The 27,543-nt window shown below is 37.3% G+C and overlaps 1 protein-coding gene across 27 annotated transcripts; it reads left to right on the plus strand.

Annotated features, from left to right (window-relative positions):
• The first annotated feature begins 4,523 nt into the window (after positions 1–4,523).
• On the plus strand, positions 4,524–27,543 carry LOC103698743 (pre-mRNA-splicing factor ATP-dependent RNA helicase DEAH10). 27 transcript variants are annotated; one of them, XM_088721562.2, is made up of 17 exons: positions 7,760–7,993; positions 8,913–9,012; positions 9,919–10,033; positions 10,362–10,453; positions 10,645–10,722; positions 10,826–10,887; positions 14,632–14,678; positions 14,815–14,895; positions 15,556–15,772; positions 17,902–18,307; positions 18,693–18,896; positions 19,570–19,730; positions 23,107–23,292; positions 24,182–24,413; positions 25,936–26,138; positions 26,491–26,625; positions 27,248–27,543. In XM_088721562.2, the coding sequence occupies exons 6-17, from the start codon at positions 10,877–10,879 to the stop codon at positions 27,429–27,431; spliced, it is 2,067 nt and encodes a 688-aa protein (XP_088577688.1). In that variant the 5' UTR covers positions 7,760–7,993; positions 8,913–9,012; positions 9,919–10,033; positions 10,362–10,453; positions 10,645–10,722; positions 10,826–10,876; the 3' UTR covers positions 27,432–27,543. The 27 variants fall into 27 exon arrangements, with proteins under 27 accessions (XP_088577679.1, XP_088577684.1, XP_088577678.1 ...); XM_088721558.1 differs by lacking the exons at positions 7,760–7,993; positions 8,913–9,012 and adding an exon at positions 4,544–5,221; XM_088721561.1 differs by lacking the exons at positions 7,760–7,993; positions 8,913–9,012 and adding an exon at positions 4,552–4,785.

Below are 27,543 nucleotides of genomic sequence, written 5' to 3' on the forward strand. Positions count from 1 at the left end.
CATCCATTTATCTACATTTACTCAGAAATTAATGAGAAAAAAAAAGTAGCTACTTGATTATTTTAGATATCAAGTTCCTTTGTTATAAATACTATTTTTCTTGTCCTCCAAACTACCTTGTATTCAATCAATCTAGCTATCCTAGGAAGATCAATCATTCAATGAGTTGTAATTTAGGCCTGTTGTCCACTAGAGGTTACCTACAAGTAGCTTGAGAGTCGGAATCTCTATCATCAAACAAATTTGCTACTAATTATTTTTATATAAAAAAAAAGTATGCTGGTAAATTTTCTGCATTGTGTCGTATCAGCCCTTTTGTTTCTACAGCAAAAAACATGGCCTCTTACACCAAATCATTTCTAATCTCGTTGTTATTCTTCGACAAGATTAAGTTGAGCAATCAAACAGTACAGATACATCCTTCTTCAGTTCCGTTCTGGACAAAGCCAGACTATATCATCTTCAATGAGTTGGTTCGAACAAATCAAAACTATGTTTATAACCTAACAAGAGTAGATCCCCTGTGGTTACCAGAACTAGCTCTTCAGTATTATGCTGTAAGGAATTAATTTGTTTTTTTAAATCAAATTTTAAATTTTTTATTGATCCATTTATGCGTGGATTCATTCTTAATTATCACTTGCATTCCTATAGTGCTGTAATTTCCTGCAATCTTCTCTAAAATATATGTTTCTTTTTGGGTAAACAAGATATCTCGTTTTCAATCTATTTATAAAGCAATAGCATGCAAAATAATCAATTGATGTGGTCCAAAAAAGAAACTGAAAACTAGGGATTGTAAAATCTGAGCCAGAGCTCGAAGTAGAAGCATTGTAATTGTAGGACTTAACTCATTGGGCAAGCCAAGTGCAGAAACTAGGGATGCATCCTCTTAATTTTCTCCTTTCGCTTCCCTATAGATGGTGGTGCAGACAGATTTTTCCCATTTCATTGCTTTAGTTCATTAATTCTTGTTGGTTGATGCCTTTTTAAAACAGAACTTTCAGGGATGCTTGCGTTGCATCGCCGGCACCTCCCACAACACTGCAGCAACAATAACCTAGTAATATGAACCATAACAAGAGAAACCAAAAAAAAAGGTAGAATCTAGCAATATGAACCATAACAAGAGAAACAATAAAAGAAATTACCTCTGATCGTCCGCAATCATTTCTCTAACATTTATTAATTTATTATTCTTCATTGTGGCGGATCCAAATGGGATAGAAACAAAGAGAGCTCAGGTGGTATCTATGTTGGATGTCCATAAGGATTAGTCTAAGAAAATGAAGTTGAAGCATAGTTACAGAAATTTCATAGAAGTAGCTATATTAATAAGTTTGGGTTGTACTAATGCAAGCTCAAATATATGATCAAGATGCTCTATATCTGTTTCTTTATGATTAGTAAATGAATTTGATCAGATTTTATCTTGCTTCATGAAAGAATATTGTTATCACGGGCTTCGTGCTATTGTGGACAACAACCTACAGTAGCACGACCGTCATGGGCCGGATTTGGAGCGTGACAAATCATGTTTGAATCCGGATCGTGACAGACCTGACCTAACCCAAATATTGACTTGACTTAAAAAACTAACCTAACCCGACTATTTTGTAAGGCCCCGCCTTGTTGTCCAAACTCACTCCATGACAAGGTCCAATCAAACTGCTATCTCTTTCTCTCCACATGTTGCTAACATCAGACTTCTAATATCCATTTGCTGCCTACCTAGGCTGGTGTATCATAAATAGGATCGCAAATATTAATCTGACCTAAAAAAAAAGACCCAACTCGGCAATATTGTAAGGCCCCGCCCTTTGGCCCGGCCCATTACTGAAATATTCCCAAACAAAACAAAAAACAATTAAGATGACCTAAAAAAACACTGACCCAACCCGACTATACTTGAATGGCCCGGCCATCACTGAAACAGACCCAAACGAACAAAAAAGAATTTAGATGCAAGAGGACTCTCGATGGGAGTTCCCCTCTTCTTCCCAAATCCGACGGAAAAGGAGTTCTCTTCCCTCTCATAATCCCACTTCTGATTCTCGATCAATCTCCGGAGATAAGCACGAAGTTTCCCTGATTTCTGTCGAGATTTCTCAACAAACCACCTTCGATTTGCGTCGTCGGCACAAGGTAATCAACCCCGCCTCTTTTTTGTATTTATTCTAGACTTCCTCGGCTGTCATCAATGAATTCATCGACGTGATTTTCGCCGGCGGGTCGCCGTATTCGGATGAAGACCTAATGCTCTGTTTTCGTCTCCCTTGTTCTATTTTTTTTTCTTCCATCTCCTTCACGGTGATTCGAGGCCGTGCTCCTTTCTGGAGCTTCGGACAAGCTTCTGGGAAGCTCTACTACCATAGCCGAGCTTCGATCAATGGCCGGTGAGCCGGAATACCTAACTCTCCTTATTTTGGGCCGACCTAGCGTCGGTTTTTCTCTTCTTTTTCTCCACTGCCGGCCGACGTGGGTGTTGATGCCATCGTGGTTATCGCCGGAGGCCGGACATCGGGCCGCCGCCAGCCGCCGACTGCCGGGGCTGCATCCATTCCGATCAGTTTGGTTATTTAATATGAACTGAGGTTATTATGATAAAATTTTCAGGCCTAGCATATTCTCTAGGCCCTGTTCCAGGAAGTGTGCGGTGTGTCACATGTTTGACCCGGGTGCTAGGTTCGGAGCGTGATAATATTTGCATTAGATTTGAGTCAAGATTTTATTAGTTAGAATCGAGTATGGGTTAAAACTTTAACCTGACTTGGATCATGAGGGTGGAGAGTCAAAGTAATTTAGGTTGGCCGAGTTAAGTTCTTGATAACAATTTTTGAGTAATTAGTCTTTTCTTGATACTAGTTGATTAAATCATTTTGCAAAATAACTAGTAAGAATTGTAAATACTAAATTTGATAATCAACATGAATTTAAGAGGTATTGACTCTTAAAAAATATATTTAGGATCAAATTAGTGGCCTAAAAAGACCTATGTGCAGGTATAGATCAAAAAATCTTGATCAAAAGCCAGATTCGCCGTACCGATATCGGACCCCATACCGGTGCCGTATTAGTATAGACGTACCGAATGTCGGTACAGTATGGTATGCAGTACACCAGGCATACCGACACTGGCATACCGGTACCGGTACCCACCGATGCCGGTACGGTACGTCCGGTACCGACTGATATCAACCGGTACTGTATACCATGATCAAAAGGGTCAAGAGGTCTCAACTGGAAGTCGAATTGGATTGAGCATGGTCAAGAATCCAACCCGACCCATTGCCACCCTTAGTCATGGTCATAGGCAACAAAAATTCCATCATCATGTCACCTTGAGCAATAATAACTTGTGAGATTTTTTGTTTTAGATTTTTTTTTTAATTATTTAAAGAATTAGCAGAGAGATCTATTATAGAATTAGAGAGTTGAAAATCAAATACAGATGGCCCTTTGTTTTGAATGGAAGAGAGGAAGGAAATGAGAGTTACAGAAGAAAGTTTCGTTTTATCTCCCAAATATATGAGATTAGTTTTTTCTTTTTGAAAAATAGAGTTGATAGGTATATGGTGGAGATTGGAATATGGGATTTCCATTTCTGTATTTGGGCAAGAATGTTTTTTTTTTTTTTTGTTATGATAAAACTGCTTTGAAGTTTAAGAGTGAGAACTCTTTACAAGAAGAAAGAGCAAGGGGAGGGACCAGAGAATGGAAACCAGAGCTTTTACCTTAATTTTTTTTTTAAAAATTATCCTAACTAAGAATTCTACTATGTTCAATTGCTCATGAAGATATTGCATGGCTTTTCAAAAAGAGATAGGATCATGGAGTGTTCGATGAAGATGGAATTTTCTTTTCTGTTGAGTTAAAAAAGTGGAAGTAGGGCTTTTCTTTTTTTTTCTGATATATATTGAGAACACCCTCAATTAATTAATTTCAAGAAGATCGCTTAATTATTAATTGACAACTCATCAAGCCACATTAGCTGTCCCATATTTCTGTTATTTAAAGATATAAATAATAGTTTCTAATATTTATTAATTTATTATTTTAATAAAATATATGTGCATGAAATGGGTTGTATTTATATATTGAATATATAAAGTTAGCTCCAAAAGACCCCATAATTCACTAGGTGGACAACTAATCATCTCATGTGTAAAACAATAATAATAATAATCTATACAATACATTAAAGGAAAGCCGATGGTGTCCCAAAACGATAAATGCCAGAAAGGGGTTTGCTTAGGTGTCGGCATCAAAGGATTCTGTGTGTGGTCATCCATCTATTTGATTCGGAGTTTAGAAAGAGTCCGATGCTGTGATGTTCCACTGTAGGAGAGAGTCCTCGTTCCCTCACACACAAAAAAAAAAAAAAGAAAAAAAGGAAAAAAAGGAGAGACTTTTCCGTGAAAAAAAAATTTAGACAAATAGCAGAAAAATTAAAAGGAATTAAAATGCGCCAGGCTCCGAACCTCACGAGTTAAAAAAGGGGTAAATAAGTATAAAACCAGTCTGCCGACTTCTGGGCTGGTTTGGTTTCTTGTGGACCAAGGCCTGAAATATGGAATATAGCAAATAGGCTATGAACACAAGCCGAGGGAAAGAGGTCTCGCCGCCATTGCTTTTTGCCGCCATGGCTCCATAACTTGAAGAGGAGAAGAATGAGAGGAACCCTCGCCCACTCGACGAGGGCAATATCGCCCTTCTCAAAGCCTACACATGCCTGCCCCACCCCCTCCAGTCTCCCCTCGAATCGTCGTCTTCAGATCCAAATCAGTCGGCCTGGAACCCTAGATTTTTTTTCTTTTTGTCCTTTTTAATTTTCCTAGTATTGTTCTATAGAGGTAGAAATCGAGCATTTCTTTGGAAATCCTGTAAAAATTGAAACTTTATCTGTGGCGTATAATTTTTCCAGTATTTCCTTTTCAATTCTTGCTTATAATGCCTCTGGCTGCTCAAATCTTTACTGATTTTGGTCTAAGTTCGGTTCGATTTGCTATCCTATTTTTTGAATCTTTTGTTCCCCTTTGTTGCACGGATTTTGTTGTTGGGATATGGGTTGAATATATTTCATGGATCTGCAATATCATCAATTGAAAATTGAATTGTTGTGTTGTTCTTTGATGACAGGGTCTAGGACCTTATTGAGCTAGTATCACGAAAGTAGAGAAGGAAATTAAGGAGATGACGAAGAAAGTCAATGATCTTTGTGGTAGATGGTGGTGATATATATGTTAGAGCATGCTTTCTTATATTATTTTTTAGCTTTAGTTCCATAATTTTGGAGATCATACACATTAGAGTACGTTGAAGGAAATGTAGAAATTGTGCAACAACCCTAGTCCCTAATCTTTGATTGGCAATACTTAGAATAGTAATTATCAGACCAAGGTTTTCAATGTCTAGATTGTTTGTTTTGTTTTGGAAGCCATGCAAATCTTCTAGGATGGATGCTTTATTTGTATTATTTTTTAAAACTATAAACATGCACCTCTTTTGCCTTTAAATATGATAATTCCTTTTGGTTGAACAAGACACAACATGTCGAAGTCCAGAGTTATTTATTTAAGCTGCTAATGTTTCTACTGATTGTATCAGACTGTAAATCCCTAGCAATGCTCTCATAGTTTTCTAAATTGCCGCTAACCTGATTATTGAACTAGTTTTAGAAAATATTCTTCTTGTTTATCAATACTTTGATGGCTATCATTCTTGAATATAGGATCAGAAAGTGATTGGGTTGTAATTATTTGACCAAATTTGAAGAAAATAAAGGTATAAAGAGATACAAATCAAGTCCATAAACAGTAAAGGTGTCAATTCTCAAGTTGCAGAGCCAAATATATAACTACAAGAAAAACATGAAGATCCAGCATGCCTAAGGGAATTGTCCCTGTTATCAAAGCTATAGCCGCCAACTATTTTGCAAGAACTTTGCTGGATAAATCTCATATTCTCACTTTCTAAATACGGACGAGATCCAAATTCTTTTAGCAAAACTATTTTGTATATGATAACTCATATAATACCCATCACTTACAAAATGTGATAGTAAGGCTAGTTGAAAGTTTCACCAGGCTCTTTCTTCTTTCCTGCCAAGGATTTTGTATATGATAACTCATTATTACAAATTCTTTATGTAATAATGGGTTCCTAGATTTTCTTACCTTTAATAGGCCCAAGTATTGGTCATTCCATTGTCCTTTCTGAAAATTTCCCCATTGGGCTGTTTCTGTTCCCAAGTTTCTTTCAGCGAATCTTCCTCTTTTCCTTCTTGACAGTTTTTTTGGTACAACTAAGCATTTAAAATGATTTAAACCTCCGTTGCCTCTCTAAAACAAGATCCAGAAACATGTAGAAAAAGGGGATGCATAACTGCATGCATACTTGATCATGTACAAGAGTGATGAGCATGTAAAGAAACAACACAGTTCAAAAAAAGGGAAGAAGAAACTAATAAACATAAGGAGGGTGTAGCAGTACAATCAGAAGATATATGGTGGAAGCCCTTCATAAATATTAAAATTGAGGTAATTTAATCTATATTGCCAATGTTTTCCATCCTCGTGTACCTATATATGAAGGCATTGCAAAAACCCTTAAAAACCTAACCTCATGTATCAACCATTGCTTCTAAAACCAAGGTTCAAAGCTGGGTCCCAATTTTCGTTTTAGCCAAACATTTGGCAATCTTGTTATTTTGGCTCTTGTTCCGATTATTTTGATTGAAACTGATGGAAGATGGAGAACTGTAAAATAGAATTAATAAAGATAATAAATAAATAGCAGATAAATTAAGTCAAGAAAATAAAATGGTAATCATTTTAAGGAATTCTTCTGCATGATGTAATATTAAAACCATGCGAGAGTGTAATATATCATACTACTACTTGTTGGTACTTTAATATATGAAATGCCTATGAAGTTTAAGTGATAGGATAGCAAACTCATGTAAAAAGGTTTTACTTTTTTTTAAATATCTTCCAATGTACCATTGCTATGCTTATAAATCTTCTCAAACCTCATAAAGTCTAAGTTTAATGTAAAGAAAATGCTGTCCGGCATTTGCAAAAATATAGAAATATAAGACAATTAGCATAGATAATTTTGTAGACTTAATATGGCTTTGTATGTTAGTTTTAGCATAAAATCCAAAACCATTTCTGGTACTGGACTAATTCCAACCAAACTGAAGCATTCCATATTTGTTTTTGGAGTTTTGATCAAAACCTTAAACCATGTTGTCAACTATCCTATTCTCCGGAGTTCTAACTTAATCAAACAAAAAAATGACTAGATCATATTGTTTTTAAGAAGCAACTTTGGCAATTGAACCTTCCATATTGGAAACATATCCCCATTTTCTTGGAGAAATTCCTAGGTTAAAGTTATCATTTGAAATGAAAAGTATGACCGCAAAGGTAATTGTCACCTAGGCTGAAATTAAGAGCCAAGACTTAAAGTGGGTTTTGTCATCATAGACATATTGTGTAGAACATGGATCATTAGATGTAAAACTTGATAGAATTTGAATAAGGTAAGTGGAGTGAAATGCAGTTGTTATTGCTAAATACTGCTTGTTCTAGGCTTTTTAGTGAAAATTAAATTTAAAATTAAATGGCTGGATTTTTGCATGGCCGGTGTGATACCCAGGAAAAAAAAAAAAAGAGAGGGGTGGACGGGCCGGCCCGAAAAGACCGGGCCCATCCACCATTTACGATCGTGCCTAGGGCACGATCGTGGGAGGAGAAACACCACAAAAAAAAAGGGAGGGGGAGAGCGGCGGCGGCGGCGGCAGCGTCCGGGGAGAGGTTGGTCGCCGGAGAGGAGACAAGCGTCGAGATCCGGCCGGCCGCGGAGGAAGACCACTTCCCTTCGCCGAAGATTCCGACGGGTGAAGAAGCGTGGATCCGAGGGGAGTGCTCACGGTTCCTCCTCCGATTTCTCGCCGGAAGGCCGCTGGAGTATCCCCCACCGGACCGAGGTAAGCACGGTGCTTTCCTCTTGTGTTTATTTCTCTGGATTTTGGGTGGAGATGGTGGGATTTCGGCCGGCGGATCGTCGGGGAAGAGTCCGAAACAGGGTACCCCTGTTTCGGCATCTCTCCCCCGGATTTTTGGCCGCCGCCGGCTGCCGGAATGGCCGAGATGCATGGCGGGAAGGGGGTTGATCGGATCTGTGTGAGGGTTGGAGATGAGTTCCTAGGTTTGTTGTGGATGGGGATGGTGGACCGAGGGCTTCCTCTCGTGGTTCCACCCTCTTCTTCTCTCCCTCTCGTCGGTTCGCCGCCGGCCGACAACGACGGCTACTTGGGTTGCCGTCGAGTGGGGGGGGGGAGAGGCCGAGCCACCATGAGGAAGGCCTTCGGCTTATGATGGGAGAAGAAAAGGGTGGATCTTCGGTGGGAAAGAAGAAGAAGAGGGGGGCTCTTTCGGGTGTTGGGAAGGAAAAAAAAATGAAGAAGAGGGACCTCCTCTTCTCTCTTTCTTTTGGCCGACTACCATCGCCGGCGACTGCAGCAGAGGCGGCCGGCGATGGTTCGGCCAGTGGTGGCCGAGGGTCGGGAGGGTGGTAGCCGAGGATTGGGCAGGTGGCGGCTGCTGCCCTTAGGCCAAGAAATGGAGAAGGGGAGATGTATTCCCAACCATGAAGAGAGAGGAATCTCATCCATTCTTTTGGTCTCTTTAACGGGACCGATCATCGTCGCGGCGTGGCTGCGGCCACGGCTGTCGACGACGTAGGCTGGTGGTACGGAGTGGGAGTCGGGCCACCCCGACTGCCCTAGATCTGGAGGGATTGAGATGTTTGGGGACCTGGTGATGGACCCCATAGTAGATGTGAATTATGGTTTAGAATATTTAAATATTAAATAATTTAGTTGTGATTTATAATTGATGTTGTAGAGGAAGAGTCAGCGGTGCCAGGAGATTTTGATCAGGGGACTCAGCACCACAGCGAGTAGGTTGTGACTTGGATCTGTGATTGAGTCAGTCTACAATTTCTGTAAGAATCCCTACATCTGAGCACTTCTATACAAATATTTGATTTATCGTTGGATTTATTTCATAATTATGTTGTTATTGTTTTATGAGTTGATGCGATATCTATGAGGCGAATTTATATCAACATATTTTCATAATTATGTTGTTATTGTTTTATGAGCTGATACGAAACCTTTGAGGCGTGCATTGTGTTTATAATGAAAATATTGAGATAAATTCATTTGGAAAGAAATAACATATTTTTGAGAATTTATGAAAATATGTGATGTGATCAAATTGTGATTAAACATGTAAAACTAGACATGTAATGTGGGTTGGACTAACCTTGTCATGAGATAGCCTCTACGAGCTTATGCGTAGGATAGCTGCCACGAGCTGATGCGTGGGATAGCCTCCACGGGCTTACGCGTGGGATAGCCTCTACGAGCTTATGCGTGGGATAGCCTCCACGGGCTTACGCGTGGGATAGCCTCTACGAGCTTATGCGTAGGATAGCCTCCACGGGCTTACGCGTGGGATAGCTGCCACGAGCTTATACGTGGGATTTGTGCAGTCTTGGACTGGGTCATGATCTTGGTTAGTCCAACGCCAGAAATGAAAAGTCTGAAAACTTGGGAATCAGAGTAATACGGAAATGGATCACATAATGTGAAAAATGATTTATGTATATGAAATAGTTATTTACATATTTGTTGTTTGTTGAGCCTAAAAAGGATTTGTGTATATGTACTGATTATATACACTTGTTGTTTGTTGAGCTTTTGGAAAGATGAAATGACATTTATTGATGTTTTGATAAAATGATATTATTTTGATGTTTTGATCATTTTATCATAATTACTGTGTGTGGCTGTTGGGATTCTTACTGGGCTAGAAAAGCTCATACTATTCTTACTTTCTTTTTCAGAGGCACTGGATTTGTAGAGTCCATCGGGTGGGACGAGAAATGAGATCAGCATGGAGTCTGACTGCTAGATAGATAGAAATTAATTTATCTTTTGCTTATGGACATTTGAATTTATGTAATCATTCAGTACATTTTAGTTGGATTTGATTGAATTACATTAATCTTTGATTTTGGCATATATGTGAATATTGTACCTTTTAGGCCTTGCATGATCTTTAGGGTACTGCTCTAGGGCTCATGCGGCCGGTCGCGTGCCGGACCCGGGAGTTGGGTTCGGGGCGTGACAGCCGGTGTTTAAAGAAGCAACTATTTTTTTCTATTTGTAAGAGTGTGAAAGGGATGAATTCATTTAAATGGGCTTTTCAGAATCGTGCACCATCATATATGAGAAAATATCCCTATTTTTAGGTCTCTAATGCCTGTTTTCTTCAATCAAATGTCAGGAATCAAAGAGTCTGACACTGGTTTAGCCGCACCAAGCCAGTGGGATTTAGTTTCTGATAAGCAAATGATGCAAGAAGAGCAACATCTATAGGTATATCTTTTTAATCTTTTATTAAACAGATATCTGAAGATATGTGTTTGTGCATCACCTACACACACACACACATGCACGCATAGCGAGAGAGATGCTGGCATGCACACACTGATACATGTTAATTTTTAGCTTGATGTTTGCTCTTTCAGATTATTCAAATTCTAAGTTAGATTTTCATCTCTTGAAAGGCCGCTAGGTGTACGGAGATTGTAAATCCAAACACAAAAGATGCTAAATATGTGATAAATGTAAAGCAAATTGCCAAGGTATATTCTCTGATTTTAATTGAAATTCTTGATTGCATAGGTCTGATTTATTCTATAGAACCTCAATTGAGAAGACTGAAGTTGATTTCTTCGCTGTGTACAGTTTGTGGTTGGCTTGGGTGACAAAGTCTCTCCAACTGATATTGAGGAAGGCATGCGTGTAGGGTAAGGCTATAGATTTGTTCACTTGATAGCTCCTTAGCACTTACTGGAGAATTGTTTACCCAATTTATTTATAGCTAGTTTTAGTTGAGGAACATTATTAATCCTTTATATCTGTCTGTAATATATTATTATTTGACTATTTTTAGTTGGATTCTCCACAAGAAATTTTAAAAAAAAATCACTTGCCCATCGAAACAGATAATCTCATTTCCTCTCACTTACAGAGGCCGTAATGAGCCCCACATGTGTGGAAGAGAACGCAATCTTTGGCATTACAGGAGGTAGGCGCTCTCTAGTCTAGGAAATATTGTCCTTCTTTTCCAGAGCTTGGTGCTGAATCTTGGTCCCCATATATGGAATTTTCTTTGGAGTTGCACATGGTGATTTTGATGTCTTAAAGGGGAAGCAAGTTATTTAAGAGGAAGATTCTAGCAATGATTTACTTAATTAAATCCACATAAAAGATTGGATGATAAACAGGAGGTGATTGTAGTAGAAGTCAATTATGTAGATTTGCAGACATATTTTGATAATGCGACAAGGCAGGAATAAATCGCAAACAGAAACAAAAAGAAAGAAAAGTATTCTACTATGATACAGTTGTGCTGTTCAAAAGAAGTGCCAAGACAATACATAGAACCACAATAAGATTTAAAAAAGAGGATATTTCAGCATACAAAGTGGAAAATTGGAAAGAAGATAAAGACTTAAACTATTAAAATTATGTAACTTATGTTTTTTCCATTCTTTTGTTTTTTCTGTTTTGTGTTTAGGGTGTTCAAATTTTGAAGCTACTTAGGCTTTTTTCTTAATAAGGGACATGCTATGGAGATTTGTTTAAAGGATAATTTGATACATCAGCTTTTTCAAAAGTTGAGTTGGAGGCTTTTGGTTTCAACACTGCGAGGGAAGTTTTTCCTGCCATAATTCATGTGCAATTAGCAGTTGGTATTTTATGGCACCATTTTTTAGATTGGAGTAAAGTTTAGAAGGTTGAAATTGATGCATCACGTGGTAATGGTGCCTGATGGTGGTTATAATGTTACCTACTTCTGTGATGTCCTTACACTCGTTAGTGATGGAGACCATATATTTTAAATATTAGACTAAGTTAATTTGCAGATAAAAATCTTGTTTATGATCATGTAATATCTAGAGATAACTTTGTGATACTTTTTGGGTCTTGCTAGTTTGTTTAGGTCTAACTCCTATATGATCGCAACTATGTTGTTGTCTAGCCTTCACAGCTTGCACATTGCAGGACTTAAATTGGGGGGATTAACTTGTCCTTCTTTAATTTTTGGATTTAAATATCATAAACAACTTGATATGAGTGCGATCAGAACTCTGCATTCGGGCACGTACTTGGGGGAAGTAATACCAGGATGGATGGCCGACTCCCTAAGAAGTCCTTGTATTGCACTGATTTCAAAAATTTTCCCAAAAATTAGGATGCACAGATTGTAGGTGCTTGATATTTATATATTTGTGGAAGTTTGATTATCACTAGTATTGCTCCAACTAACCTGAAGGAACCTTCTTAGGATGGACATTGCTGCCTCGAACTCGCATCTTCTAACATTATAGATGCTCATGCTGTTGAATAAAGTTGAGACTATACTATTTAAATTTTTCTTATTTTTGTTCAACATTGGATGCATCTATTTTTTATGAATATCTCAAGATAGATAAAAAATCTAGCGAATATATGCATATATCAATTGGAAAGAGAGTAATTTAGATGAGCCATTAATTATTCATCTTTATTTATTTAAATAAAGAGAGTAAAATATACTATATATAATGGTCTCACGAGATGACTCATCCCCCAAGCAACACCACCATGTGCTTCGGTTGGATTCTGAGTGCGGCTGCATTGAATGCTTTTCTTTTTGTTTCTTAGAGACTTTCTTCTCTGATTTTTCAAAGAAACATGATGTTAATGTGAACTGCGGCTTGCCCCAATGGTTAGCAACCTGAGGTCTGGATTTTTTTTTGGGAGAAACTGGGGACATATGGAGAGCGGAAGTAGAACAATATCCATCTCAACTACTAAGTTTCACTCTAGGAAACCAATGCATACTGGGAGACTAGATGCTCAGAAAAATCTATGGTAACCATTTTCCATTTTTCCCTGAACTTTCTAGCGTAGACTTAAGAAAGGGTAGGAGATCAAAGAGATGGCCAAAAGGATGATTTAGTCAAAAACAAAAATCCAAATCCCTCTCCTTTGTGTGTGTTGGGGGGGGGGGGATGTACTTGTGGGTGCCGTGAATTTGAATGGATGGTGGCAGAGAATTTGGATTGATTGGTAGAGATTAAGATTCTGGAGAGTTCTAATAATCATAGTGTTTAAAATGATATCAAGTATCATGATAAGATAGGCTCCAAGATGCTAACATGGATTGTTGTAAAGGATGGTTTAGATTAGTTCTAAGAAAACACACCTTAATCCAATGGTTGAATTCAAATTTAAAAGGAGGACCTGGCTGGATTTATGAATTCTATAATTGGAACAAAATTTGGTTGCACTTGGAGGCTCAGATAAACTTATCAATTGGTCAATTTTAGGGTGTAAAATTTCCATTGAGCTGAAATTTTAGGATAGTGAAGAAGATTTACAAAGGAACGGATTTACTAGGTTTGGAGCTAGTTTGACTCTTTTGACCAAAAAATAGAATAACATGAGTGGGCCTACCTCCCTTATCTGAAAAAGCCTAAAATAATTGTATAATAAAAAAATAACTATTTAATTGTTCACATTATTGTTCACCACAAACAAAGTTAATACTTTTAGTTGATATAAAAATTTGAATTTAAATAAATTTGTTCTGCTCATGCGAATATCAAATAATAGGCACCATTCTTTTAGGTGATATAAAAGTTTGAATTCATATAAATATCATTTCTCTATTCATGCATACCTCATATAATAAGCATCATTCTTGCCATAAAATAGTTATTATAGCAAAATAACAATTGGATAACATCTATTACTTAAATTTCTCGTATTCATCACATGTCCAGATTATCTCCCGTCGATAGTCTAAGTCTAGCAAAATAAAATTATAGAATTTATTAGATTAATAATTACAGAGTCGGATTCTAATTTAAAAACACCCGATATCAATCCATATCTAAACAAATTAGGTCAAGATATCATGAGGTCGGGTACGGATCTTCGAACAAACACCAGCCTAAAAACCTAATCATTCCAAGATTCAAACTCAGTGGTTTCTAGTAAGACCCACCCCACGGTGATTTGCTCGATTGCTTCCCCCTCGCGCTCGCCGGGCGGCCTCCTCTGCTTCCCCTCCGGCCAATATCCCCACTGCCGGTGAGCGTCGCTTTTCCACGCGCCACCGCCGGCAAGTGCCCCTCTTCCCTTCCCCTATCACCTCATCGCCTCGCCGGATTCGAAACTCGAATTCGAGGAGGAAGCGATTTAGGTTTGGTCTCCTCGTCGTCTTTTTGCTAACTTGCCCAAGAGGAGATGCCATCATTTCCTAACGATGTCTCCTCTCAGAGCTAGAAGAGCGGCAGAAAGCTCGCTAGGGAGACCACAAAGACTAGCAAGCTCTAGCGAGGATGAAATTTCTTTTATATTGTATAAGTCTTGAATCTGTTGAAGAATTCCTTCTACCTCGTCTTTGTTTATTTATAGTATAAATGAAAAAAAAGAGAAAAATTTTATTTCTTGTGCTATGAGCTGTTGTTAATGGACACATTCGGTTTCCACTTCAGGAGACAATGGATTTTAGAGCAGAGAAAATCATTGCCTATTGCATCAGGTATCTTCTTTGTCTTGAAATTTACACAAGAGGAAAAAGGGAGCTTTTTTTTGTTGGGGGATTCATTCACTTGGATTTTGCTTCTTTTAGCTAATTGACTTGCTAATAATTTTGTTCTAATTGTTGGTTGTTTCAGTTGAGAGGAGGATCGGGGATGAAGTGAAGAAGAATGACACTGTAATAATTGTTGGGGAAACTGGAAGCGGAAAGACCACCCGTGAGTTTTGTTTCGTCTTATCCTTCTCATATGCTATAGTACATATTTTTGTCTTTTTACGGTTCACATGCTAATTTTCTTTTATCATATGTGGATTTTTCACTTTGCAAAGACTAAAGACTAACAATTTCTTTGCAAAACATATTATCTACAACATGGTGAGTACATCTAGTGTCCTATGAGAATGAAAATTGTAAGCATCTTGAGAGAAGTGAGCTGTTCTATGCTAATGTTATAACCCCACACATTTTGCATCACTATATGATCACACCTATTAGTTAGGTTGTACTTTCCAATTTGCATCGTGAACCATCTCTGACTAACATGGTATTGAACATGAAATTGTGGAGGAAAACTTCAATAAATTAGGCACAATATCCATGACCGGGACATGCTAAATCTTTTTTTTTTCTTTCTGAAATACACACTTTCATAATAAACTTTTAAACCTCCCCATCCCCCCCTTCCCTCCCCTAAACTCATTTTAATTTAGCAACTTCTGGTATTCTCTTCCATTGTATTCTGCATGATGGATGAAAAAATTGCTTGTATGAGAACTCTTGACATGTTTTCTCATTTATTGCCAAATTCTTTTATTATTATTATTATTATTATTAACAAGCTTGTAGAAGTTCATGCTTGCTTCCATAATTATTGCAGAATTGCCACAGTTTTTATATAATACTGGATTTTGCAAAGATGGAAAAGTTATTGGCATCACTCAACCACGGCGGGTTGCAGCTGTCACTGTTGCTAAACGTGTGGCGGAAGAATGTAATGTTGAATTAGGACACAAGGTTGGGTATTCAATTAGATTTGAAGATGTCACATCCAGCTCTACAAGGATTAAGTACATGACAGATGGATTGCTATTAAGGTAATCATGCTTGTGAACCTTTTAATATAGATGTGCGCATGACTTTTAGACTTGATAGTTCGCTATAAATTAGTTCTTGCTACTGTTTTTATTCAACTGTCATATAAGCACGTTCCTCGTCTCAGTAAAAGTAATGAGTATTAAAGTACACTTTCTATTGAAAAAGAAAACTTTATCCAAGTAATGACCTTAGCTAGTGTGGCTTCTAATTCTGGGTAGATGGTGGGAAGTTTCTTTGATGAGGAATGTAACGAAATTGTTTTAATCCCATTTTAGGAAGATACGTTTTGCAACCTGGGTTTATGATGTCGGTCCAATCACTTCAGTTGCCACAGAAAACCTGCATTCCGGATGAAACAAGATATAATAAATGAATAAAGATGGAAAAAGAATTGTTCCTTCCTAATAATACTTTGTTTTCTTGGTTGATAAAAAACTAGTTAGGATTAGTCATCTGATCCTCCCCTGGATTTGAGCTTTTCTTTCATGGGCAGATTGGTTTTTCACGTGTCAACGTACAACTATACTTAGAAAGTGCAGAAATTGGGGTATTGTTTTGTTGATATTAAGTACCTTCAGTTGAGCAATGTTGGGATGTCTAGCTCTTTTTTCTTTTAATTTTTTGAGGCATGATCCTTTCTCTTTTATAGATAATTCATATTCACAGATAAACTACGCATATTTGACAACTTACTCTCAGAAAGTTCGAGATAGGTTTAGCTTAATTGTAATGATTATAGCAGGAATCTTCTACCTAGAACAAATTTCATTCTTCATAATTTTCTCAGAATTTCAAACCTGCAGCCACTTCCTAAGCAATTTCTTTCTCCAAGTGTTTTTAGCATACCCAGCACCCACACTCATTTATGCTCCTGACCTTGCTCCCAATTCTGGCGACTAAGTCCAGCAATAACATTTCAACATACAATGATCTAATAAATTCATTTTCTGGGGAAACTTTCTTTGCAAATACCCCATCCTATCCTATTGGAAAGACTTTTAAGATAATTGAAGGACAAGGAAATGTATTCTATGGGATTTAACAAAATCTGTATGTTGGTGATGGCAAGCCTCATTGCAATCATTTCAATTTGACAATGTTAAAGATATTATTTCCTTAAAAGGGAAAGAGACGCCATTATTTTGATTTTGAATTTTTTTGTCGAATTCAATTTTTTCAGCAGTTCAGAATGGAAAGATATTAGATAAATTATCGTGAGAAGATACTGGTGAAATGTGAATTCGTGAAATATTTGAACATCAAACCTGAACTTGTCTAATCTAGCTCTAAATTTTATCAGTTGTTATGGTGCCGCCATAATCAGCAAACACATAATATTTGTTGTCTAATCTAACAGTAAGTCTCCATTTCATGTTAGTGAGTGAATATATGTAACAATTCTAATGATAGTTTTTACAATCAGCTGTCTAGTGATGTGCCCAATAGACTACCGATGGTGCATCACAAGCTGTTCCAGAAGGTAGTCATCATATTTACAAACTTAACTACCTAACAACTGCCTCTGCAAGGTACCAAAATAGATGTTCAAAAGCCCTTCTGTGCTGAACTGGCACACAGCTCACTGCTAGGTGCTCATATTTTTAGCTTTCTGCTTAACCTGAAACAAGATAACTGTGGCTCCATCAAGCATGATCTAATTTGTTTCACTTTGGATGCAGTAAGTACATCAACTTATTTAACGATTTAGCCATCTTTCTTTTGTGGGTGTTAAACTGGCCCATTTCACTAATTGATCTGCTAGATTATTCCTATGAGTTAATTAATTTGTCTTCTATAAAGAATATTTGGATCTGGTTTGACATATTTTGAGTCATTTTTTTATATGGTGATTTGGACAAGTTCCAGGTTTTTCATGTTAATATTTTGAACTTTTTCTTACTTTTTTTTTTTTGCCAAAACAGCTGGCAAATTTGACTTATTTGACTTGGTTGCTCATGACATGTTTTCCATTTTTATCTAAGGATTATATTTCATTTCCTGTGTGCATCAATTTTTTACATTTTTCTTGGATGCGTACATCAATTTATTAACATGATAGTTCCCCTTTTTCTAATTTATATATATATAAATGATTCTGTCAGCTAATATTTGTGTCATTTATCAACAGGGAAGCACTGCTGGATCCATATCTATCTAGATATAGTGTCATCATTGTCGACGAAGCTCATGAAAGAACAGTCCATACTGATGTGTTATTGGGGTTGTTAAAAAATGTGCAGTTTGTAAGATCACGTTCTACTATCAAGCAGCATAATTTTGACAACAAATCTGAGGTGTCTAATAAAGAAGATAAGTCTCAATGCTTCAGTACTTTAAGAGCATGTCAGGGTGCAAAATTCACCTCCCTAAAGTTGATAATAATGTCTGCTAGTTTGGACGCAAGGGGTTTTTCTGAGTACTTTGGCGGTGCAAAAGCTGTACACATTCAAGGAAGGCAGTACCCTGTGGATATACTGTATACATATCAACCTGAGCCAGATTATATAGATGCCACCCTAATTACTATTTTTCAGGTAATTAATTTACATTTAGCCATATCATCATGTTTCTTTCTCGAATTAGACCATCATTGGCGTCCTACATATAATCAATATCTAGGACTTTGAAATGTTACAAGGAATATGAAATTGGTTGAGGTGTCTCCAATATTGGTTGGGTTTTGTAGGTTTTCGGATGTTGGTTTATTTATAGCTTTATCAGTGATTAAATTCTTTTTTAGATCTTGCCTCCCAAGAGGACAACAAAAAAAAACCACGGAAAAGGTTCTCTAATTGGGAGATGACATGTTTTAATACTTCATGCTATACTTTGATTATATGTAAAAACTGAGCCGCTTCATTCACTCAGTTTGGCTTTGCATCCTTATTGAGTCCAGGATAATATCTTTTTTATTTGCAGATCCATCTAGAGGAGGGTCCTGGAGATATTCTTGCATTTTTGACTGGGCAAGAGGAGATTGAAGCAGTAGAGAGGCTTGTTCATGAGCGCATTCACCAGCTACCTAAAGGCAGTCAAAAACTCATAACTGTACTTATGTACTCATCTCTTCCTTCAGATCTGCAAATGAATGCCTTCAAGCCAGCCCCTTATGGTTGTCGCAAGGTAAACCTGATATTTTTCATCCTTATTGATCCAAAAAAATGTATGGTGTTCATCAATCTGTTTACTTATTTATCACTCTGTAAAATGATGACAAATTGATTATTGACTACTCAAAATTATAAAATTTTATTGTTAACCTTACAGCATTATCTTTTTCCCACACTTGTTCTTGCTTGGCTCCTAACAACTCGATGCATTTAATCTAACTTATTGCAAAAACCATGCATGGTAGCTTCTGTGAATCAACTCTCTGGTGCAAGAGGCAGGATTGAATGATTCATTGTCAGTTTATTGTAGTATAGTGACCGTGTATATAAGTAGTAGGTTTAGTGTCTTGTTTTCATACTGTGAATCATTCCTCATCATTAAACATGCCACAAGTCTATTGGTTGTGCATTGATGCAGCAGTTAATAATGTTATATGTTACTTCTGCATCCAGTGAGAATGCATTACATGCGTTATGTGATTTTGGAAGAGGCAAAGAATTGTAAATTTAGCCTGTTTCAGTAACTTGAGTCAAAATTAATTTACTATATCTTGTTTGAAGTTGTGATTTTTCCAGATAGACCTTTAACTTGATCACTTTCTAACTTAAAATGGTATCTACATATATTGAATTATCATGCACCTATCCTGGTGCTGATAGGTCTTTTTTCTCAATGGATTATGTAGGTCATACTAGCAACAAATATTGCGGAGACTTCTGTTACAATACCCGGCATCAAGTATGTTATAGACCCAGGACTGGTGAAAGCTCGTTCATACAACCCAGTAACAGGGATGGAGTCATTGATCATCATTCCAACCTCAAAAGCACAGGCTCTTCAAAGGAGGTAAGAATATTGGTATGCTTACTGATCTGTGTTGGTTGTCAGAATTTTTATTAGATAACTTTGACTAATCTTTATGCCTTTGGTTCCAGACTGTTATGCCTACTGTTTGTTTCATTTGATAAGTTATTTCTTGGAAGTCATTTATTTATTAAATGAGCATGATGACACATGTTTTTGTAATAATTATAGTGACTGTTACCTCATAAATGTCGATATCCATGTCTTTTAGCTGATAACTCTATATAGGATAAATTTGATCAAGATCACAACCTGTGACTTGACAAATGCTCTGAACTAGGATAAACATAGAGAATAGTTGCTATATTCTTAAAGACAAAAAGAACATATTAATTAGGGAAAAAATATAGTGACACCCTTCAACTTTGGGTGAGAAACACTTCGACACCAAAAGTTTAAAATTTTTTAATTAACCCCTAAAAGTTATTTTTTTGTGTCAATGTGGTCTTGCCATCCATCTCCATTAAGAAGTGTCATGTATTAGTTATCACACACGGTCATCATGTGATAATTTTAAAATACGCTATTTTTGAAAAATCCTCCTCCCCTTCCTCTCTTCCTCCACCCCTTTCCATTCACTCCTCTCTCTGTGGAATGCCATGATTGTTGCTGCGATCATCCGGTGCCCACCATGCTAGTGATGCACGTGGCCGCCACCGCCCTCTCCATGGACAGCTTGTGCCACCAGTGGTCCCTTGGCTCAGACCGCTTCCTTGGCCTTTTCACCCATCCCCTGTAGCCAATAGGATCGTGCCCACTGCCTCCATCACCTACAATATCTTTTGGATCGGGGCTAACCATCTCCGACCCCAACATGCTCCCCCATGAATCCCTCCCCGCTCCTCTCTAGAGGGTCCAGAAGCCCCAACACTGCCCCCTTTCCTTCAAGCTCAAATTCGTCTATTGCATGATTGCATGGATCTGAGGGGGTTATCATCGATCGTCGAGAATAGAAGAAGAGGGATGAGAGAGAGAGATGAGAATTAAAAGGGAAGAGGACGGGGAGGAATGTGGAGAGAATAATCAAGGAGGGTGAAGAATGAGGACAAGATTTACATGGCAACCAGATGGAAGAGCTGCCCAATTCGATTAAGAAAATGAAACTTCTAAGGTGGAAATGGACAGGAGGAACATGTAGAGGAGAATCAGGGAGGGCGAAGGTCGAGGATGAGGATGAGATTTACATGGCAACCAGATGAACAAGCTACCCAATTCGATTAAAAAAATGAAACTTCTAAGGTATCTCGACATTTCATCAGCCTGGATTGAAACACTGCCTGAGTCAATGAGCAACCTTCATAACTTGCTGTGTTTATACCTAAGTGTTTTTATCTTCAGATGCTTCGCGAATTCCTAGGCAGGCTTCATAACTTGCAGGTTCTATACCTAATAGCTTGTAAGTTTCAGACATTGCCCTTATCCATCATGGATGAGCAAGGCAATAGCAGATTTAGCGGCATTGCAGAGCTAGGACACCTAAACCTAACATCGGAATCTGGTGTCCCATGAAGGAAAAGAATCTAGTAACAGATGCCCACAAAGTAAAGTTAAAGGAGAAGAAAAACCTATGGTCTCTAACCTTGTCATGGAAGAGTTATCATTTAGAGGTGGTGGAAGCTTACTGGAGGGTCTTGTAACCCCTCAGAATTTGGAGGTCTTGGACATAGATGGTTACATGGGCACCAAGATTTCTAACTGGATGACGAACAAGATAGAATCATGGCTCCCATATCTGGTCCACTTAATATTAAGCAATATTCATGTATGTGATTATCTTCCACCAGTCAGACGGCTAGTAGCTGTTCAGTCTCTTGAGCTAAGATACATGAGCAGAGTCATGTACATGGATACCGAATGTAATGTTAGTTGCAACAGATTGACAACATACCCTTCATTGAAGGAACTCCGTTTTGAGAATATTCCCGATTTAGAGGAGTAGCCAACTATAGTTATGGTGGATAATGGTGGGGAAAGACATGAAGTAATCATGCTAACTTCTCTTAATACTTTGACAGATCTGGATGTCCCAAGCTGAAACTAAAGCCATGTATGCCGATATCCATTGTGGACATGTGGGTGTGCGATAGCAGTGAGATGTTGTCATTGAGATGGCAAATGTGCCCATCATCCTTGGTGTCATAATCTTTGCTTCTTAGGAGACTGTGGTAAGTACTATGGCGTATCATCTGATGGAAGGAGCTGCAATACCATACCAAACTTGAGGACTTGTTAATTGAATCTTGTGATGAGCTGATTAATGTACCAGAGAGCATGCAAACACCTAACTTCACTTTGATCATTGAAGAGAGTAGCCTGCACCAATTTGGCCAACCTGCTAGAATGGCTGGGAGACCTTACATCATTGGAAACATTAGTGATCTCATGCTGCCCAAGCTGACGAGATTGCCTCAGGGCCTGGAACGCCTCATTTCCCTTAAAGAGCTAATGGTCAGCTATTGCAGCTCCACGAAAAAATAATCGAGGTCAAGGCATGGGAGGAGAGGGTCAGGCTGGCAGAATTCTCGGTGATGGGAATAAGTTGAATAAATTCTGGCATTATAGTGGATTAACAATAAGAGGATTTTCATCTTTTGAACTAGTCCATTAACGATGTTAGGGGCCAGATGAACGGTTGGATCACATTGACACAAAAAATAAAAACTCTTGGGGGTTAATTGAAAGTTTTTAAACTTTTGGGATCAAAATGTTTCTCGCTCGAAGTTAAAGGAGTGTTGCTGTATTTTGGCCTATTTTGTTGTTCAAGTACTTGAATCTTTTTTTTTCTCCCTTCCATAACTATCAAATATCTCTATCTTAATTTGAATCTTGACTCTGCTAGTTGATGAATCATTATGAATCCCACTTGGCTTACGACTTGATATCACAGATTACTTAAGTGGCCTGTGATTGTACCATTTTTCTAACAAATTTCCATTGATTTAAAACTTGATGTTGGTACGTATCAACATTGCATCCATAGTAGTTTTCTTTTCTTCGTGAAGATATGACCAGTCTTATGTATTTGGACATTTTATAAAGAAAACTGTAAAGAAAGAACATGCAGTTTTTTTTATAGTACCTTTTGGTGCTGAAAACAACAAAAAGCTATATTTTTCTTTATTAATCTGATTTCTTTAGTACATCTTTTTTTTATTTATGATACATACCATATGATTTGAATGACAAGTATAGCAACTTGAATAATTCTTTGCCTTTGATGAAAGTTAGTATCTCATTGAATCGCATGTTTGTATGCCTATGTTGTACATCGTTTCTAACTGCAGTTCAATGTAGTTTTGGTGTAAATTATAATTTTACCTGATTTGTTATAACAAGACTTTATCCATGTCAAACGCAGTGGTCGCGCTGGACGAGAGGGCCCAAGGAAATGCTTCCGATTGTACCCAGAAAGTGAATTTGGTAAACTTATGGATTCGACTGTTCCAGAGATAAAGAGGTGCAACCTCTCAAATGTTGTGCTACAACTGAAAGCCCTAGGTGTTGATGATATTATAGGGTTTGATTTCATGGAAAAGCCTTCAAGGTAAAATCTGATATTCTTCTTTGATATTACATGTTTCTTAAGGCATGGTTTTGAAATATAGAAAATATAACTAGATTCTAGTAAGCTTGCCTAGTAATCTCTATGCAAACAGGACATGTGCCTTCACCCGGTGAGAGCACATTCAGTTTGCTAATAATAATTGACGAACAATTCCAGACTTTAAAAGGATTTTGGCCTTTCTTCCGAATGTGGAGATACGGTATTTGTTCCATGGACTTTGAGTGTTGGTCCACATGGCATGGCATAGCTTTACATGCATGGTTCACAGCGAGCCAGTGCCTCACTGGCATGCAGCACTAGCACAGTACGGGCTGCCTGCTGGGGCTTGCCATGCTGTTTGTACTCGTGCATGCCAAGCATTGGCATCGAACAGTATGCACCAAACCAATGCCAGTCCAGCATGCCGCCTGCATATGATACTTAAATCCTTGGTCCGTTCAGAAAAAAGCTTATCTTTGTATCTTTCATTACATTTGTTTCTTTATTGGTATGGAACTCAAATCCTAACAATTACCAATAGTCTATTCAACCATTGCTTGCAACTAAATTGATGGACTTATAAAAGTCAAGTAATTTTTGAGGACACATGGTAGTGGAATTAGTTTCAAAGTTTTTACTTATTTAGACTGTTTTTTGAGTCTCAATTGATATCAGAATTTTGGTTTGTTTCATTTCTCCGTTACACTGGAAATCATTTAATGTGTAGATAATTTTATATGTACTTCTTTCTTCAAAATTATTAGCATCGTGTTTTAACTATCAAGATTTCATTGTCTGATTTACTGAAATTGCCCTTTTATTTATTTTAGTAATGACTTTCATTTTCCCTCAACAAAAATATATACATGACTTTCATGACTGTTGACAGGATGGCTATTGTGAAATCTTTGGAGCAATTACTCCTCCTAGGGGCTTTAACTGATGATTATAGTCTATCAGATCCAATTGGTCATCAGATGGCTCGGCTACCATTGGACCCTATGTATTCGAAGGCGCTGATCTTGGCTAGTCAATTCAAGTGCATGGAAGAAATGCTGATAGTGGTTGCGATGCTTTCAGTGGAATCTATTTTTTATTTTCCTCGCGAGAAGATGGAAGAGGTATGCATTTGGCATTTCTTGCATTTTGCAATTTATCAAAAGATTTGCTTGATATAGTGTATAACATCATGCATTTTTCTGAATTTTTATATAAAACAGGATGTTAAAATTTCTTCTTGTATAAAAGTTCTGCTTTTCTCCATTTTCCTTTTTTAGTTACATAAAACACAAAATGTTACATATGGATGGTACAATAGATCCTGGTCTTGATTTTATAAAACCTTGTAAGAAATCATAACTTAAATTATATAAAATAAAATATGTATAATTCAGGGGGTGTATACGAATTCAAATTTCTTAGTTATTAAATATCTTTCATTTCAAGATTTTATGCAGACAATTTATATGGAAAAGGGGTGTGCCTAGTGGTCAATTAGGCTTGGTGGTTTGTTATGCATTAACTTTGGCATTTTATACTAACAACTGGAGTATGTCATGGACAAACCAAAAGTCACCCTGGCTCAACAAGAGAAAAAACCCAATTATATTGCTGCATGTATTTTTTATCCCCAAATGCTAACTGACCAACCTATAACTTTTCCAAGCCTACGTGTTTAGCTTGGTTACAGTTATCAGCTTACTGTTTCATGAAAGCTTGTTCACACCATGCACATAATATATGGCTTTATGTACCGAACTGTAGCTCCCCATAGTGGATGCACCCTCCTGTTCTGGTAGGGAACCAATATAATATAGGAGCTCGATACAGTATTGTGTCCATACTTGATATGGGTACCGAGTTGATATGGATGCCAACTTGATATGGGTGCCAACTTGGTAGCTTTACCATATGCGGTTACGATGCTGTACCCTACTGGTAAAGTACTAGCACAGGAGCCATTACCAAGGCGTAATACTTCTAGCCATTACTTTTGGACTGCACCTGTTCGTGAAGGTGATTATATCTATTTATTCCGTTCTCTGTGACTACATAGGTCCGTAATTCAATTGTCCTATGTTTGTAAAAAATGAAAATCCATATTATGTCAACTATAGAAGTATCGCGCTACTCTGGCGGTAAGTAAATCTAGCATAGAGAAAATCTGATAAAACATGTAAACTAGTATTGTACATTGAAAATGTTTATGCCAACAATTTTCTTCTCCATCCTAATAAACTTTCATTGCATTATCTATTCTGTTATAGAAAACAATATTCCCCTCATATCCATATACCACATCATGTCTCACCCTTTTTTGCATAACAGACCCTCACAGATGATAGTTTGTAATGTTTCATATTTGATGGCACCCAGATACATCCTCATAAACTTTAATGCAAATGTAAGATGCTCAATTTTAATATTAAAAGATCAAATTATATTTTATATTAAAACCCTTATATCTGATAAACTGCAGATAAATTATTATTCTCTTCACTTCTCTTTCCACATGGTAAGTGCAAATCGTGTTAGATAACTGAAGGAAAGAGACTAAATAACTGGTTAATTACTGCTATTTCATGCAATCTTCTCTGAGGTAACCATGCTGAGTATCGCCCATTGTCTTGGTTTTCTGTTTAGGCAAAAGCTGCAAGGAAGAAATTTTCAAGCCCCGAAGGGGACCATATATCCCTGGTGAATGTATATTGGGCTTCTGCAGAATGCTTAGAGAAGAGCAGAACAGCAAATAGTAAAGAAAAAAAATTTGAAAAAGCTCTAAGGAAATGGTGCAGGGAGAACTTCATCAATTACCGGTCTCTAAGACATGCACAAGATGTTCACAGGTTAGCTGTACTTACCTCATTCACATATTAATATTTTGAGTTCTTATTTTTGATACATAACAAAGCTGATGTGCAACCTCTTTACAATTTGAAATGATAGCCTCTTAGATTATGAAGTTGCAATTTCATTCCGATAGCCAATATATGTATACTGTTTAATTGTTCAGATGTGCAAACTGTTGTATTTCTTAAAATAATTTGCATTTTTATGCAAGTGATATACATTTTGATATCATCACAAGAAGTTTGTGAAAGCGATATTTTTGAGAATTTTCTACTCCTGCTAGGAAAAAAAATTGTAGCATTTGGACTAATGTACCTTCTCATAATTTACCAATTTTCATTCTTGCAGTCAAATTCAAGGGCATATCCAGCAAATGGGTCTATCTCTATCATCATGTGGAGATGACATGCTTCAGTTCCGCAGATGCCTTACAGCCTCATTCTTCCTCAATGCAGCACTGAAGCAACCAGATGGATCATACAGGTTTAGAATCATACTGTACTTTAGCTACACTGCAATTGATTCCAAAAGAAAAAAAAAAGGATGCAACACCAGGACAATGTGGTCTTTTCTTTTTTCTGATATTTTTGACGGTTTCATGACCAAGAACCGAGGGCAAGGGGCACCTAGGGAAGAATTGCGACATTAAGAAATCTTGAATGAATCCAGGCCTGCCCAAGTATCATTTGGTGAATTATAATTCTTGCCCATTGGTACCTTCAAGAAGGCAACATCTATCTATCTACATTTTCTCAAAAATTAATCAGGAAAAAAATAATTAGCTACTTGATTATTTTAGATATCAAGTTCCTTTGTTATAAATGCTATTCTTCTTGTCCTCCGAACTACCATTATTCAATCAATCTAGCTGTCCTAGGAAGATCAATCATTCAATGAGTTGTAATTTATGCCTGTTGTCTACTAATTCAAGTAGCTTCAGACTCGGAATTTCTGTTGTTAAATAAATTTGCTATTAATTATTTTTATGACAAAAGATATGATGCTAAATCTTCTGCATTGTGTCATATCAACCCTTTTGTTTCTAGAGCAAAGAACATGACCTCTTGCGCACCAAATCATTTCTAATCTTGTTATTCTTTGACAGGGCTATGTGGAGCAGTCAAACTGTACAGATACATCCTTCTTCAGTTCTGTTCCGGACAAAGTCACAGTGTATCATCTTCAATGAGTTGGTTCGAACAAATCAAAACTATGTTCGTAACTTAACAAGAGTAGATCCCCTGTGGTTACCAGAACTAGCTCCTCAGTATTATGCTGTAGAAAATTAATGTTTTTTTGTGTCAAATTATAAATTTTTGATTGATCCATTTATGTGTAGATCCATTCTTAATTATCTCTTGTATCATGCTTTGCAGTAATTTCTTGCAATCTTCTCGAAAA

This window comes from Phoenix dactylifera, chromosome 5 (genome assembly GCF_051530095.1).
Source record: "Phoenix dactylifera cultivar Ajwa chromosome 5, Ajwa_hap1_PhDact_Kaust_v1.1, whole genome shotgun sequence".
Lineage (NCBI taxonomy): Eukaryota > Viridiplantae > Streptophyta > Magnoliopsida > Arecales > Arecaceae > Phoenix > Phoenix dactylifera.

What these genes read in the sequence shown, in the direction of transcription:
- LOC103698743 (XM_088721551.2), top strand. Translation starts at nt 11,131, where the DNA reads ATGTGTGGAAGAGAACGCAATCTTTGGCATTACAGGAG. An exon ending in AATCTTTGGCATTACAGGAG is followed by an intron (nt 11,169 to 14,631) that starts GTAGGCGCTCTC and finishes TTTCCACTTCAG; the next exon opens with GAGACAATGGATTTTAGAGC. An exon ending in CCCTAATTACTATTTTTCAG is followed by an intron (nt 18,308 to 18,692) that starts GTAATTAATTTA and finishes TTTTATTTGCAG; the next exon opens with ATCCATCTAGAGGAGGGTCC.